Consider the following 17,254-nt stretch of genomic DNA (forward strand, 5'->3'; position numbering starts at 1 on the left):
AAGACACCGACCCTTCAGGACCAAGGTTTATGTTAAACCAATTGAGAAATCTTATTAACCGAAACTTGAATGGTAGTGAATTTTGTATTGGGTAAACTGATCACATTCAAAATGTCAATGTGATCGGATTTCAGATTTTTGGACTTTACGTGACTCAAATTGTGCATTTCTTACAGAGTTTATCCTTCAGTCTTCTAAACAATAGCCCCTTTCACACAGTAGCCCCTTTCACACATACAGACCTTTCCGGAAAATTGCCGGCAATTTTCCGGAAAGGTTGTATGTGTGAACAGGTCCTTTTTGAAAATACCGGTAAATTCATTCTGGCTATTTTCCGGAAAGAGAAGTTGTAACATTGCCGGCAATTTGCCGGAATGCTGCGCTGTGTGAACGCAGAAGGAAGATTCCCGTAATAAGCGCGTGCACGTCTAGAACGTGCTGACGTGAGACGTCTGCTTTAGCCAATCACAACAGTCAGACGCATTTACGTCCGCGCGGTTTGTGAGTAGAAAAGCCTTTGAATATTTTTCCAGACACATTTAGCTGCTAGAAGTTAGTCAGATCACGTTTATATGTTCTTCTTAATGCCAACTGTGTAAATAATCATCGATGAGATGCTTATGATAAGCCGTTGTTTGTTTACGTTCGTGTGCCTGTGAAACAGCCTGTGAGCGCCAGCACACGTACATATTATGAACATCTCGACATGCGAAAGTGATCCTGAGAAAGTTGTTCACAATATTGATCATCCACAGAGTTTGTAATTTAGCCAAATGTTTACAAATACAAGCGCAGCCGTTTAAAGCTCATTTGTGGTGAATGATGTCAGAATTTACCGGTATTTTGGAATGGATGTGTGAACGCTCTTTTCCGGAAAATTTCCGTAACGACCTCGCCTGTGTGAACAGCGCTTTTTTGAATATACCGGTAAAGTCTTTCCGGAAATTTTCCGGATATTTACCGGTATCACTGTGTGAAAGGGGCTAGTGATACCGGTAAATATCCGGAAAATTTCCGGAACTACTTTACCGGTATATTCAAAAAAACGCTGTTCACACAGGCGAGGACGTTACGGAATTTTTCCGGAAAAGACCATTCACACATCCATCGCAAAATGCCGGTAAATTCTGACATCATTAACCAGAAATGACCTCTAAACGGCTGCGCTTGTATTTGTAAACATTTGACTACATTACAAACTCTTCGGATGGATCAGTATTGAGTACAACTCCAATGAAAACATAGGGAAACACTTTGATATGTGTGTGCTGGCGCTATGGGCGCTCACGGGCACACGCAAAGCTTGAAGGTAAACAAACAACGGATTATCATAAACATTTTATCGATAATTATTTACACAGCATTAAGAAGGAACATAGAAACATTATCTGACTAACATCTAGCAGCTAAAGGTGTCTGGAAAAAATATTTAAAGGCTTTTATTCTCATAAACCGCGCGCACGTGAATGCGTCTGACTGTTGTGATTGGCTAAAGCAGGTGTCTCACGTCAGCCCGTTCTAGACGTGGACGCGCTTATTACGGCAATCTTCCTTCTGCATTCACACAGCGCAGCATTCCGGCAAATTACCGTTAATGTTACAACTTCTCTTTCCGGAAAATAGCCAGAACGAATTTACCGGTATTTTTAAAAAGGGCCTGTTCACACATACAACCTTTCCGGAAAATTGCCGGTAATTTTCCGGAAAGGTCTGTATGTGTGAAAGGGGCTAATAGCCCCTTTCACACAGTGATACCGGTAAATATCCGGAAAATTTACGGAACGACTTTACCGGTATATACAAAAAAGCGCTGTTCACACAGGCGAGGACGTTACGGAAATTTTCCGGAAAAGAGCATTCACACATCCATTCCAAAATACCGGTAAATTCTGACATCATTCACCACCAATGAGCTTTAAACGGCTGCGCTTGTATTTGTAAACATTTGACTAAATTACAGACTCTTTTGATGATCAATATTGTAAACAACTTTCACAGGATCATATTCGCATGTCGAGATGTTCATAATATGTGCGTCTGTAGGCGCTCACAGGCTGTTTCATGGGCACACGCAAAGCTTGAAGGTAAACAAACAACGGCTTATCATAAGCATCTTATCGATGATTATTTGCACAGTTGGCATTAAGGAGAACATATAAACGTGATATAAACGTGAAAAATATTCAAAGGCTTTTATTCTCACAAACCGCGCGGACGTAAATGCGTCTGACTGTTGTGATTGGCTAAAGCAGAAGTCTTACGTCAGCGCGTTCTAGACGTGCACGCGCTTATTCCGGAAATATTCCTTCTGCGTTCACACAGCGCAGCATTCCGGCAAATTGCCGGTAATGTTACAACTTCTCTTTCCGGAAAATAGCCAGAACGAATTTACCGGTATTTTCAAAAAGGGCCTGTTCACACATACAACCTTTCCGGAAAATTGCCGGTAATTTTCCGGAAAGGTCTGTATGTGTGAAAGGGGCTAATGAGAGTTGTTCAGTTACAGGTCCTGTGCATCTTTTAAAACCAGAGAGGGGGCAATTTTCTAGACCAAACATGGCTTTAGACAGAAGTCAAAATGGCAGGTTTTTGACTTGCAGTGGTATCTTTAATGATAGACTAGACTCCTCTGCCTGCTCAATTATACTCAATCTTCTTGATTTGCTCTTTACTGCAATTCAAAGAGTCAAAAGCTGCTGATCCTGTCTTTTAGGAATGTGTGTGTGTGTGTGTGTGTGTGTGTGTGTGTGTGTGTGTGTGTGTGTGTGTGTGTGTGTGTGTGTGTGTGTGTGTGTGTGTGTGTGTGTGTGTGTGTGTGTGTGTCTCTGTATGTGATTGTGTGTAAGAATGAAGTTGAGGTCGATGAAAGATCTCTGGAGTGAAAATGAATGTGTGTGCTGGCTTGAGATACTACCCGAATAAGGTTCACTGGGCTCTCTGCCTCATCCTCAGTACATTTAAACACACTAAATTACTGGTGTCCATTTCATCATCCTCTAACTTTCAGCTAACTTGACTTGAGCACAAAAATGTTCACACATAATACACTGTAGAGTGGTGGCTTAGTCAGTTTGCTTTACTCCTAACTCAGATCAGTCATATAGATCAGATTTCAAGCAAAATCATCAAGGTATCATTCGCTCAACTACATTGTAGAGCAGCATTATCTTGAAATGTAGTGTCATCCAAGCTGTTCTTGTAGATGTAAACTTACGTAAATCTCTGCATTCATAGCTGTTATACTTCATGTCTTTTAACTAAAGAACATAATTGGAAGTCATGTCTAATATATTAGCAATACAGTTTGCTATACTGCTCTAATAATAACTATGCTTGTGAAGAGCTCTGTCATGTCTAGTCTTGTGCTAAAGCTCCTTTTCTTTCCTTTTCCAGCAAATGATGCCGGTTGGCCTGCTCTTAATAAGAGCAACACGTCAGTCAAACCACCAGACTGGAAGGAGTCTGGAACGGACACGATCAGTAAAACCGCAGCACCCGCAGGTGCTCCTGCAGATAAGGTATATTGAGCTAACACCAGCATGCATACATGTATTGCTCTCTCATTATTTTACCACAATAAAATGCTTTATTGTGTCTTAAGATTCAGGATTCCAGCAAAATTGGTTCAGGTCCTCCTCCCAACAAGCCCCAACCTCCTCCATATGGAGCTCATACCAGCAACCACCCGCTCTCCTCTGCCAACTCTGGCTCCACCAGCTCTTTGGATCGCCGTAAGGATGTTCCTCTCCGGCCGGTGCCCAGCCTACCCAGTAACCCTCCACCGCCACCACCAGCCTGGCCACGTGTCCCGCCTGCACCCACCGGCTCATCCTCTCAACAGATCCAGCAGCGCATTTCTGTACCCCCAAGTCCAACCTTTCAGCCCAATCTACCCTTTTTCCCGCCTGGGGAGAGACCAGACCCTCCTCTGGCCGTAGCAGTGAGGCCGTTCATTCCAGATAAGGGTTCCAGACCACAGTCGCCACGAAAAGGCCCAGCCACCATGAACTCAAGCTCTATATACCACATGTACCTACAACAAGCAGCTCCCAAAAACTACCCTCTCAACATGAAGCCCGCAGTCAAAGCAGGTACACATTAGAAAAGCTTTCATTTCAGATTATAATCATTTACTGCTTGTACTGGCAGTTTGTGCTCTCTTCTCTTTGGGGTCTTTTTTTTTTTAACAGAGAATTGTGAGTTTGCTACCTCAGTCAAAATCACACAAAGATTTGTTCACTATAGCAATTAATAAAGGGTGTATAAATTCATACAGATTAACATATTTTTCACAAATTGCCTGTGTGAATAAATGAGGCCGGTCTCACTTTTGATATAATTCACAAATGCCTTCAAATCGCAAATGTTCACATTTAGAATTATTGCTGTCATAGCATTAAATTAATAATAAAACTTCTATAGCATCATATGGTACTTGAATAAAGCGCTATAAAAGTAAACTTGATGTAAATTAAATACAAGGATTTTTGATATGCAGCCAACCATTGAAAAATCCTCTCATTCAAACTCTAATCTACTCATTACAAAGAATGATCTATGCAGAAAATTATATTGGGTTAGAATTTAATTTAAAACTTTCTTGATAAAATTGTTGTGATTAGGAATATGTATTGACGCTAATTGACTGGCTGATACTGCTACTGCTTGCAAACACTAAAACTGTTTTTTTTTTTTTTTATCTGTCACATTAAGGCTTTATAATACAATGCATTTAATGCATTAAAAAGTGTACACTTAGGAGCAGAATTTTTTTTTTAAAAGTTAATTAAAAGATGAGAAAGCTGTTACATAACGTCAACAAGCTGTTGCATATAGTCAAATTTTACAGATTCAAGTAGAAAAGTATATTAATATCTTAACTAATATAATACCCTTTGTTATATTTTGATCTCTAAACATGTCTTTTTTTCTGATTTTGCCAACAGTCATGTTGGTCACAGGAAATGTAGCAGACATTTTACTTTACTTAAAAATCATGGTACACCTATGCAGATCAGAATGGTACAACCTCTGCTTCAATTTGAACCAGAAAATGGCCTTTTAATGTCTTTAAAGAAATCACAGTTAGGATTTTTGAATTATATTAAGATGTTAATTAAGAATCTCTAGATGCAACAAAACAGATTGATATACAGATGCCACATATTCCTTTTATGTTGACAGTGTCTTTAAGAAAGCACTGCTAAAGGCAAAAAAGGCTAAATATTATCAAAGAAACAGACAGCTTAGTCTTTTCTTCAGCTTAGTCTTTTTAATTCATCAGGAGTTGCCATAGAGTAATGAACCGCCAACTTATCCAGCATATGTTTTACGCAGTGGATTCTTTTTCCAGCTGTAATTCAGTACTAGGAAACATCCATTCACTCTCATTCACTCACATACACCAGGGCCAATTTGGTTTATTCAATTCACCTATACCACATGTTTTTGGACTGTGGGGGAAACCAGAGCACCCGGAGGAAACCCACGCAAACACGCGGAGAACTTGCAAACTCCACACAGAAATGCCAACTGCCTCCGCTAGGACTCAAACCACTGACCTTCTTGCTGTGAGGCAACAGTGCTTACAACTGAGCCTCCGTGTCACTCAGTTCCAAGAACATGTTCTGTGTAATGTTTTTTTCTTGACTGTCTTTTAATTCCTGAGTATGTTGTTGTTCATCTCTGCAGTGTATGGTAAGCCACTCCTGCCTCCCAGTTCGACGCCCCCCTCTCCCTTACCTTATGGGAGTTCAGGAGCTTTCCCTGCCCTTCAGGGACCCGGAGGAGACATGCTGGATTTTGAGCTGGACCTCGACGGTCAACTCATAGGCGTACCTGAACCACCTGCTCCCAGTGTGGACCACATCCCTCGACCCCTCAGCCCCACCAAACTCACACCCATGGTCCACTCACCCATGCGCTACCAGAGCGATGCCGAACTGGAGGTGTTGCGCAAGAAATTAGCCAATGCTCCACGGCCTCTTAAGAAACGCAGCTCAATTACGGAACCAGAAGGTCCCAATGGACCCAACATCCAGAAGCTTCTCTATCAGCGCTTCAACACCCTGGCTGGAGGGATGGAGGGAGGGATTGGTGGAGTGAGCGGACCTGGTGGAGTGACTCCATTCTACCAGCCTTCTGTCTCCACTGCTGAAATGATTTTTGATGTTGACAATGGTAATCCACCTTCAGAAATTCCAGCTGTGCCATCAGAGGGCGCTGTTGCTGAGGAAGTGGTCCTGCAAGGTGATGCCAACGATAATGAGCCCCCAGAAGAAGAGGCTGAGAGCATAAGCCCTCCAGCGCCAGAGCCATCAGAAGACAGTAACAATAATCCTGCTGAATCAATAGCCCTTTTGCCAAGTCCTGTAGCGGAGGCCAGCACTCCTGAAGAAGCAGACACATCTCTTTCATCACAGCCCACGGTCAGTCTGATCATTTATTTTAGGTTGCAGTTTATTTAGGTTTTATTTCCAGTGCTGAAAATGTGTTGGGATATTAGCAGTTATTTTAGTGTGTTTTTTTACAATTTTTATTTATGAAGCATATCTAAAACAACCAGTTGAAAAGTACGAAAGTAAAATTACTTACAGCAGTAATAATCATGAATTACTATTGTTAGTTTATTTTGATTTGTGTATTATCATTTCAATAGTCCTAAATTTTGTTACTATAAAGATACTGTTCAATTAATGCATTGTGTTATAATATGCAGTAAAAGATAAATGAGCAATATTGCAAGAGTAGCAGTGCGATATGGCTGTAAATCGGCACTGGTGGGAGGCATGTGCTGGCACAAGGCTGCAGACCAAGTGCCTTAGTGTCCCACAAGTGATGATATACAGTCATATTGCATTGCTTTGAGTGTGATATTGCGTTTATGCAACAGTTCGACAGAGTGGGCAACACAAAATACACACATTCCTGATATTTGAGTCCCATCTCACACTCAATACACTACAATTACGATGGTATAAATACAGCACTACAACATACAAAAGAGAGAGATCGACTTAGAAAGTCACTTACTGGTTTAATAATGTTTTGATCAGCTGTAGTTTAAAATTACGCATTTTTTGTCTTTTAAAGACTTAAGTGGTCTCTGTCACCATCTCGTGGATGAACAGCGTCCAACCGTTTTTGCACTGCTCCGTATGACAGGCTGATGGATGTTGATGCGATGTATCTCCAAAATGATAAATATTTAAAATAGGTACTATCCTTATAAATAAACTGCATAGATGCAATCTAAACAACTATAATTTAACCTAAAAAGCCTAAAAAGTACACTATGTTGTCCAACAGCTGCAATATGTCAAATTGTAGTGAGGTTATTGATCTGTCACTTTATGTGGGCGGAGTAATACAGAAGAGTGAGGAGGCTGAACGATTCCTGATATTGCAGAATATCGCACTGCTATCAGCCAATCAGATTCGAGAATCAGAAAGAACTGTTGTATAAATAGCATTTAGTAACTTTAACTAATAACTTAAGTCAAAATATTGTGTGTAATTCATATGTAGTATACTGCACTACAGTTCAAAATTTAATCCATTTCTTTGTTATATTTATACTGTAATTTAGCACGGTTGCATTATATTATTTAAATAGAACAATAAAAACATGTAAAATGCTACTGTACATTTCTATTTTAAATACTGTAACTGTTCTTTCATTACATTTTTATGCTGTTCAAAAAAATCTGAAAATGATATCAGCAATTTCACCTAATATATTAACCGTTTTCAACACTGAAAGTACATTTTGGAAGAGGACCTAAAGATTGGAGTAATGGCTGCAAAATTCAACCTTCTTTTACTGTATTTGATTATTTTTATGATTTTTATTAAATTAAGGCAGTCTTTGTAAGCAGTTCTTCAGAAAAATTCACCTCAATCTTCACCTTTAACAGACACAAACAGTGGCACAGTTTCTGTGTTTTTTTTTTGTTTTTATTTTTTGAGAAATCTGTATTTCCTGTATCAGGAAATCTTTATTAATTCCAGTAATATTATTGAATATGAAAATGTTTATGTGATTTATGTACAATACATTTTGCGAAGTGATATTTTCAGTCTTAGATATATAATGGTACATACAGAGCCCAGTATAATTAAGTACACCCTATTTTGAAAATGAATATTTGTATCCATTTTTCAGTAAACATAGGCAAGGTATTTTGGTGCATTTAAACAAAACAAATTTATTAAACAGATGTATTTATTCAAATAATATTTTAGTCACCATAAATATTTAGAAATTGAAAGATAATACAATTAAATTCAAGCAAAATATTGCAAAAAAAAAATACAAGCTACAAAAATTCAACTTCATTTTTCAGGTTTTTTTTGCTTCTCTTCATTTTTCTTCTTTTTTATTTATTTATTTATATTTAATATTTTTCTATAACATATAAGTTTGGGTGTACTAGTTTTTGGACCGTTATCGTAAGTTTATTTGTAAAGTTTTGAGTTACTATATTCTCAACATCATTCCATATAAATCCATATATATATATATATATATAGATGTGTGTGTGTGTGTGTGTGTGTGTTTTACAAAATATCAAAATATCGAAAAAGCAATATATTAAAAGCAGTATATTAGCAAAAAATGTCTACTAATATGATGTCTGCTTTTAGCCTGCTAATAATTCATGTCTTCAACAGGGCAAACGCACTAATCTAAAGAAGCCTGACTCTGAGCGGACAGGACACGGCCTCAGAGTGAAGTTCAACCCACTCGCTCTGCTGCTGGATGCCTCGCTGGAGGGCGAGTTTGACCTTGTACAGAGAATAATCTATGAGGTATGTATAGGCTTATTCTGTGTTTGTAAACAGCGATGGGCATATTTGGTGGGGGGAGCAGAGCTGGTGGCAGAAAATCACTTTGCAAAAAGAGCAGTACCAACAAACATCATGTAAACAGTTATAAGCAAGTATGTACAATGTTCTTTTGCAACATTCACATTGATTACAGCAAAGTGGTAATGAGAACATACATGAACGAGTATAAAACGTAATGTATTCACATAAATAACCAATGTTAGAACCTAAAATTCCAGATGACATCAGTCACTCAATAGCATATTAATAATCTTAAAGAGGTTTGATATGTATTAATTAGATTACAAGCCTACTTTGTGCTTTTGTCATGTCGTGTCACTTCCTCAATGACTCTATATTCTATAAATAAATAATTTAGAATATATTTTTTTTACATTTCTACTAGGAATGTGAGATTTGGGGAGAATATCTAATTGTGATTTATTTATTTTATTTTAATTCTTAGTTTTTAGATTTATTAAAAAAAATTTATACAGATATTGCGATTTAGATTTGATTTGTGATTTAATTTTTTAGGCAAGCTTCAGCTCGATATTCTATATCGTAGTTTCTTACTGCTTAAATGCATTGAGTGTTAGTTTTAAAAAAAGAACTGAAAAGATATTAACTAACTCCAACATTTATTCAAAGTTGTTTATAAATATTCAAAAAAATGAAACACTTATTTTTCTCTAGAGCAAACGGTAATGAGTTATGGTATTAGTTATCTCCTGGTGCCTTCGTGATGTTTTTTCATGATATAGATCAGTTGCAAACAACTCTGAAATTGTACTTTGCTGTTGCTAGCTACCAGATTGAGTGTCACTGGCCGTACTTTTGGTTGACTTTTTAGCAAGACACCCCTCATATAGCCTGTGGTGCTTTTTTTTTTAGGTGCTGGTTGTTGGATTTCCTAGTGCTGGCAACAATTCGGCAACAGCTCTTACAAATGGCCTGTTTTTGTTCGGTGTCTGTGACTTTGAAACCAAAATAATCCCATATTACAAACATGCTGTTTTTTTTTATATTAATTCGTCTGTTAATGCTTCTAATGCGGCAGACATCATCATCCCACTTGTCCGCAATTTCATGTTTGTTTGTTTTATTGTGGGTTTACTTAATAGATTGGTTGCACAATTCTGATTGGGTAGAACAAAAGTGTGCTCACTCAATTGGCTAGTTAGACTGTCAAACACAGACAGTAGTCAAGCATTTGCTTTGAGTGGGGGAAATTATACGATACATATATATATTTCATATCACAGCTAATTCATATTAGCTAATCGCAACTTTTCTAATAGCGATTGTATTTAGATTTCGATTAATCGCACAGCCCTGATTCCTACTCTGACATACAACAGCACAAGAATACATTTTGGGGGTTGACTAGATTCAATCACAGATGTTTTGTTTCCACTGTTTTTTTGAAGCAATCACAATGTTGACTCCAAGTGTTTCTATATTTACATGGTGTAGTGAACTATTCTAACACGCTAGTTAATTTTGATAGATTTTTATTAACCATTTTGTGTTTAATTTCTATAATTTCACAGGTCGACAATCCCAGCACTGCTAACGATGAGGGCATCACACCTCTTCATAACGCTGTGTGTGCTGGACACCACCATATCGTCAAGTTTCTTCTGGACTTCGGTGTTAATGTGAACGCATCAGACAGTGATGGCTGGTAAGGACACTGTGAAAGAGATCGATCAGTCGGTTCTAATTAACAGGCATTCAGGAGATTGACTCCCTGATTTATGTGTGTAGGACGCCCTTGCACTGTGCCGCCTCCTGCAACAGTGTACACCTGTGTAAGCTGCTGGTGGAGTCTGGCGCAGCTATTTTTGCCACCACCATCAGTGATGTGGAGACGGCAGCAGACAAATGCGAGGAGATGGAGGAGGGCTACATACAGTGCTCGCAGTTTCTCTATGGTGAGAAGATTTTTGCTTTTCCTTTGTGAAGTAGAGATGTGTTGTAATATAGCTGTTTTGTTTTCTTTTCAAGTCCACTTGAACTGGAAGCTGCTTTATATATATATATATATATATATATATATATATATATATATATATATATATATATATATATATATTGTGACGCAGTTCCTAGAGAAACGGAATATTAAATGACCAAACAGTGGGCGTGGCTTGTTTTATCTACTGTGAGCTGATTGGATGTAGTAAAGTAGGCATTTGATTCAGACAGATTGGGAAAAGGGTTTTCAGAGATTTATTACAACCTAACAGATTCCTCCTTCTCACCATTTCTGTTTGTTGTCAAAACTGACAGTTGGAGCAGCCTAGTTAAATATGTCAGACACTTTCAATTCCGAAGATATACGTAATCTTACAAATTACTGATGAAACAAACAGGAAGTGCATTTTCAGATTTCAATTAAATACTACACAGGCTAACAATTTTTTTTTATAACATGCACAGATGAATTGTTCACCACAAAACTAGCAATGTGAGCTAACAAGATCATATGATTAGTTTTGACTTCATGGGGGCTTAAACTACGTGTAAATTGGCAGTATCAAGTATATCTCACATTTAAAAAATAAATAAATAAAGCAAAGATGTTTTTGTATGCAAAGATGTTTTGTGCATTCACGATCATGAAAAAGCCACTTTGAATGAGTTTACCAGCACTTACAATTTAGAGGGTGTCTACGAGGTTTAGTCTTAAATTGCTAAAGCTAAATTTTAGGCCTTAAAAAGTCTTAAGTTTACCAAAAATTTTAAAGGTCTTAAATTTATATAGGTCTTTATTTTCCTATGTCTATGAAAAGTTACTAATTTAGGCTCAATCCATCCAATAACCAGGAATTTTTTAACAAATAGTTTAATTTTTAACTCTATTTAACAATATAGTTTATTTGTCTTCCTTACAATAACAGCATTGTTGTGCATGTATTTAGCTTTTTTTTTTTAAAGAAATGTTGTAAAACCAGAGTTTTCTTGTTTTGACATGTTATTTGAAATATGTGGCTAAGAAATAACTAAATTTGACCTTTTTGCCAGAGATAGTCAAAATCTTTTCCTTTTCTGTTAGAAAAAACATCAATAGTGTTTAGCAAAGTAAATAAGTCTGAAATATTAAATAGCGTTAATAATAGTCTTAAAATGTGTTTATGAAACCTGCATAAACCCTGAATCAAATTGCAGGTGTGTGTTCCTGCATGGTTTTTTTCTCAGTATGATATAGTAAAATTGCTACAGCAAGAGTGACTTGTTTAAACATCTGTATTAAGAAAATGGCTTAATATAAAGCAATGCTTTACTGTCATTTTAAACATCATTAAATAAATAAAGAAATGAGCTATGGTAACTTTATTTAACCTTGGACCACTAATCTCGATCAAGTTTGGATTTTGGCCCTCAGTAAGAAAGTATGGGCAGTGCACTCCAGTTATAGATGGATGGATTGATAGATATGTGTGTGTATATACAGTAGTAACAATGTGAAGTGGATCAAAAAATATTTTCAAAGTTCACAAAAAAGTTTTAGACTTATTTTGGGGTCCACTTCAGATGTTGACTACTGTATATTTATGACTCAGTACTTTAATATTATGTGTATTTTAATTTGTCTTTACAGGTGTTCAGGAGAAGTTGGGTGTGATGAATAAGGGAATGGTGTACGCGCTGTGGAATTACGAGGCTCAAAGTGCAGATGAGCTTTCATTTCAGGAGGGAGATGCCATTACTGTCCTGCGGCGAAAAGATGACTCTGAGACAGACTGGTGGTGGAGTAAACTCAACGACAAAGAGGGCTATGTGCCACGCAACCTACTAGGGGTACGTTACACTTTAAATCAATTGTTTATATATTCATTCATTTTCTTTTCGGCTTAGGCCCTTTTAATAATCAGGGATCGCCACAGCGGAATGAACCGCCATGTTATCAAGCATTTTTTTATGCAGCGGATGCCCTTCCAGCCACAAAACAACACTGGGAAACCCATACACACTTAAACTATTGCATTAACACACACCGGCCAAATTAGTTTATTCAATTCACCTATAGCACATGTCTTTGGACTGTGGGGGAAACCGGAACAGCCGGAGGAACCCACGCGAACACTGGGAGAACATGCAAACTCCACACAGAAATGTCAACTGATCCAGCCAGGGCTCAAACCAGCGACTTTCTTACTGTGAGGCGATTGTGCTACTCACTGTGCCACCATGCTGCCCCTGTTTATATATATATCAAAACACAATTGATTACTGACATATTAATCATCTATAATTATAATCGCCATATCACAATCAATAAAATTATACATTTGTTTTCATCTCTCCATAGCTGTACCCAAGGATAAAGCCACGTCAGCGGTCTCTGGCGTAACCCTGGTTAACGACTGGACTTCATATATTGAGGTGTTCGGCCTCCGTCTTTCACCTCTATGTGCCACTTGGGTGACAGAAGGGGTGAAGCTGCTAAACCCTGAACCTGGAGGCACAACCGACCGCATTACCCACAAACACTCTCTCCAGCAAACAGCAGGCCAAACAAGCAGCCTCAGGTCTCTGGCTCTGACCCCGTCAGCCTCCGTGTCTCCCACTCCACTCCTCACGCTTTCTTATATCCATGTAAAGTGTATCATAGCTGTACATCATCCCTTGGGGATCAAGCACTAATCACTTTGACGAGAGCTTTCCTTTATTTCTACTTACCCATGATGCTTTGCTGAGGGGAACGGCTCTTTGTCGGGGAGAAAATTCAGTATACTTTGATTTGAACTGGATGAACTGATTTTATGTAAACAAAGGCCTTAAAGAGACAGTTTACCCAAAAAACAAAACCTTGTGTTTGTTTTAACTTTGCAAAATTCTTTCTGTGGTATTTTGAAGAACGTTGGAAATCCCAGCCATTGACTTCAGTAGTATTCTATGGATGCCAATGGGAAAGACTCAAACTTTCAGAACCACTTGAGAGAGAAAATGGTAAGTGACTTAATTTTAGGGTGAACTGTCCCTTTAAGTGACTCTTACAAACAAGTGTATAAACTGGAAGTATATGAGAGCAGAGAACAAAAGGATCCATAGTTTGTATAGAACAATTATTCTGATCTATGACTGACAAGTACCATACACGTACGGGCATGTATATGATTCATAAAGGTGTATATGAGCGAGCGTATGGGATTTCTGTATGTTACGAGTGTGATTTTTCCTTTTTTTTTTTCACTGCAGCGAGTGTCATACAGAAGTGTGAGGAGTTTTTTCACAGCATGAGTGTTTTGAAGAGAGTGTGTAGATGAAATCAGCAAGTATTTAGCCTGCAGAAACTGACACTGTACGTTATGGTCAGTTTGTTGGCTATGGTGAGTTTGACCAGACTGAAAGTTCTTTTGCATTTATTTTACACTTTATTTTGATTGTTGATTTATATTATACCAGCTCATTCCACTACACTCCTGTTTTTAGTCATGTGAGATGATTTTTATATTCTGCCGATGAGGCAGTGAAGAGCTTTATTGTGGAGTTCAACCTTGTAAATAAACTGATGAGAGAGGAGACGTGCTTGACTCAATGCTGTTAGACTAAACTGCCCGTGTGGGCCTCTGTGAAATACAGTACAGACTCGCACCTTGTGTTCAATACATGTGCACAATAAAATGAAATGAGTCGTTGCAGAAAATCATTTCCCCTTGTGCTTTCCTCGGTGTCTTTGTTTCTGCATGTGAACTACATTTCAACTTACTTTGACACTTTTAATGGCATAAAAAATGGCATTTTTGTCTTGCTGCACCCTGCGCCCTATTGACATCTTACTAAATTAATAAATTGGTCTAAATGATAAAAGTTATATAGCTAAAATGCTTCAAAACAACTCATTTTTTAGTAACATTATTCAGATAACACTGATTATCAGTGGTGGAAAAAGAGTGCTGAAAAATCATACTTTAAAAATCAGTAAAAGTACCATTACTTGCCTAAAAATGTAGTGCAGGAAGACTAAAAGTATCTGTTGTAAATATTACTTAAAGTATGAGTAAAAAGTAAACCTTTCAAACAAACTCGTGTAATGAGTAGTGAGTATTACACTGTGAAAAGCTAATGCATTTACATGTCATTTGCAAATGTGTGTAAACGTAACATTCTGTAGTGCATTTAGTTATTGCCCAGCAGGCACACAACATCATAAGACGTTATTATTAGGTTAGATATAGGTTGTGACGTTAGTTGACCAAAATTCAATGTCTGGCCAGCGTCTAAGGACAACATTATTTTGATGTCCTATAATGTTGATATTTAGTTGATTTTAGATTGTGATAGAAACTGAATATTGACGTCAAATACTGACATTTATTTGTCAGGTATGGCTGCATCCAAAATCCAATGTCTGATAGACGTCAAAGTGGTAACGTCCACACATTGTCAAGCTGTAACATCATTAGACGTTAGTATTTGGTTGATTTTTAGGTTGGCTGCTGGACATGACCTGACGTTGGGTTATGTGACATCAACCCAACTTTTATTTCCAAACAAAATGACGACGTTGGTGTACAACGTCAATCTGACTTCAAGTCAATGTCCTGTGCCTGCTGGGAGTTAAAGGCCATTTCAGTCATCGGACAGTAAACATCCATCATTTTCTCATCAGTGACATGCATCTAAACCAGGGGTGGGCAAACTCAGTCCTGGAGGGCCGCTGTCCTACACCGTTTAGCTCCAACTCTAATCAAACACCTGCCTATACATTTCTATTAATCCTGAAGACACTGATTAGCATGTGCAGGTGTGTTTGATTAGTGTTGAAGCTAAAGTCTGCAGGACACCAGCCCTACAGGACCGAGTTTGCCCACCCCTGAACAGGTCAATGCATGAAAAGATTTTGGACGTCTTCTCGGAAACTTTAATGCTTCCAAACAGTTTGCTCCAATTTTAAATTGCCCATGTCTTATGGTAGTTCATGCGATTTACCTTCTATGTTTGATTTGATTGGACGGGAATCACAGGACTGATTTTTCTAATCCCCATAGAGAGGAAAAAATTGTGACTGCAGGTTGAAGTAGTGGAGAAAAAGTATTAATACACCACTGAAAATGTAATCAAGGGAAAGTAAAAGTATTTTTAAAACAACTTAGTAAATTACACTTTCTGAGAATAACTACTCAATTACAGTAGTTTAATTGTAATTTGTTACTTTACACCACTGCAGATTAAAGAAATACAGTCAGTCGGATGAAACCACATGAGAAATTGCCCACACTATGCCCTATGAGTAGGTAGTCCCATTACATCATGTAACATCACAATAGCTAGTTAACAAACAAAAGTTCCATCAGGTTAGATAATACCCACAATAATGCTGCAATGTGATGACGCTAAATGAATTCCTCGTCTCACAAGAAGGTGGCGTGGTGCCTACGGCTGAAACGTCTTTCCGAATATTTTTATGTAGGTACAGCTTTTCTTGTTGATTGATTATTAAATAGTTACATCAAGGTTTATTTCTGCCCCCCTACATAACGGAGTTAAAGATTGATGTTCATTATTAAGACACTTATTCTCTTCTCTTGCAGAATTTGATCAAATGCGCATGTTTGCTCGGTCAATCAACTGATTCATTAACATTAATTTTCTAGGTAACTTCATTAGTTGGAAAGTGGTGGAAATAGTGGTCTTGACAATATATTTTAACTTTAAATATCGAAGTTTTCTGTTCACATTTCTATTTAATTAAGTATTTACAGACACTCCGGGGCAGAAAAAATCTTTCATTTGAGCAACAGCGTGACGCCATGTTTGTATTTTCGCGGTCAGGCTTATGCTGAAGCAAACGTAAGGTAAGTTGCATGAAATGATGTTCATCTTAGCAAACATTTATTTTAAAAAGAAATAAACCATTTCCTCATTATATACAAAAAAAAAATCGATTTAATCTGTAGGTAATGTTAAATATCTTAAAATATAACGTGCTAGGCAAAACGTTTTTTAAAAATATAAATATCAGCGTTACTGTTTTGTAGTAATAACATTATGAATTTTACCGCTAAATGCCTTATTTTTAAAAAGGGACAGGGGAAGAAGTCACTCGATGTGCTTGGCGCTGGGAGTTAGGCCGATCAGTCGTCTGATTTAACGTCACTGGAGAAGTTAATTTTTAATAAATAGCCGCTGTTTATTGATATTAAAGTGGGCTTAACCTTGTAGTACAAGTTGTAATATGGGATAAGAATTCGATTTCCTTCGTAAATGACAACGTTTAACAATTTCACAACGCATTCTTTAAATATGATTTCAGTACGTTAAGTAGTTTAGGACAAAAAAATAGAATATAAAGCTCTAATAACGATTAAGCAATGTAAAAAAAATAAATAAATAACATTCATTTGGTTGCATTTTCTATTATAGCCACTATGTGGCAGTAGACAATTGCTTAACAAAAAGGGCCTTACCTGCA

The 17,254-nt window shown here is 37.6% G+C and overlaps 1 protein-coding gene and 1 long non-coding RNA gene across 17 annotated transcripts in view; one reads left to right on the forward strand and one right to left on the reverse strand.

Moving 5' to 3' along the window:
- ppp1r13bb (protein phosphatase 1, regulatory subunit 13Bb) overlaps positions 1–14,485 on the forward strand; it is an 84,810-nt gene extending 70,325 nt beyond the window's left edge. For 14 of the 16 annotated variants that reach the window (XM_087297079.1, XM_087297081.1, XM_087297080.1 and 11 more), the window contains 8 exons: positions 3,394–3,518; positions 3,602–4,091; positions 5,692–6,428; positions 8,674–8,811; positions 10,383–10,516; positions 10,600–10,766; positions 12,437–12,636; positions 13,148–14,485. In XM_087297079.1, the coding sequence (XP_087153205.1) occupies positions 3,394–3,518; positions 3,602–4,091; positions 5,692–6,428; positions 8,674–8,811; positions 10,383–10,516; positions 10,600–10,766; positions 12,437–12,636; positions 13,148–13,189 (2,033 nt within the window). In that variant the 3' untranslated portion in view covers positions 13,190–14,485. 16 annotated transcript variants of the gene reach the window in all.
- On the reverse strand, positions 3,758–8,344 carry LOC147832198 (uncharacterized). Its single transcript, XR_015518337.1, has 3 exons — positions 7,933–8,344; positions 4,972–7,799; positions 3,758–4,912 (listed from the first exon to the last, which is right to left on the reverse strand). It is a non-coding gene; the product is annotated as an uncharacterized LOC147832198 (long non-coding RNA).
- Positions 14,486–17,254: the final 2,769 nt, after the last annotated feature.

Source organism: Danio rerio, chromosome 20, assembly GCF_052040795.2.
Source record: "Danio rerio strain M-AB ecotype USA chromosome 20, GRCz13ab, whole genome shotgun sequence".
Taxonomy (NCBI): domain Eukaryota; kingdom Metazoa; phylum Chordata; class Actinopteri; order Cypriniformes; family Danionidae; genus Danio; species Danio rerio.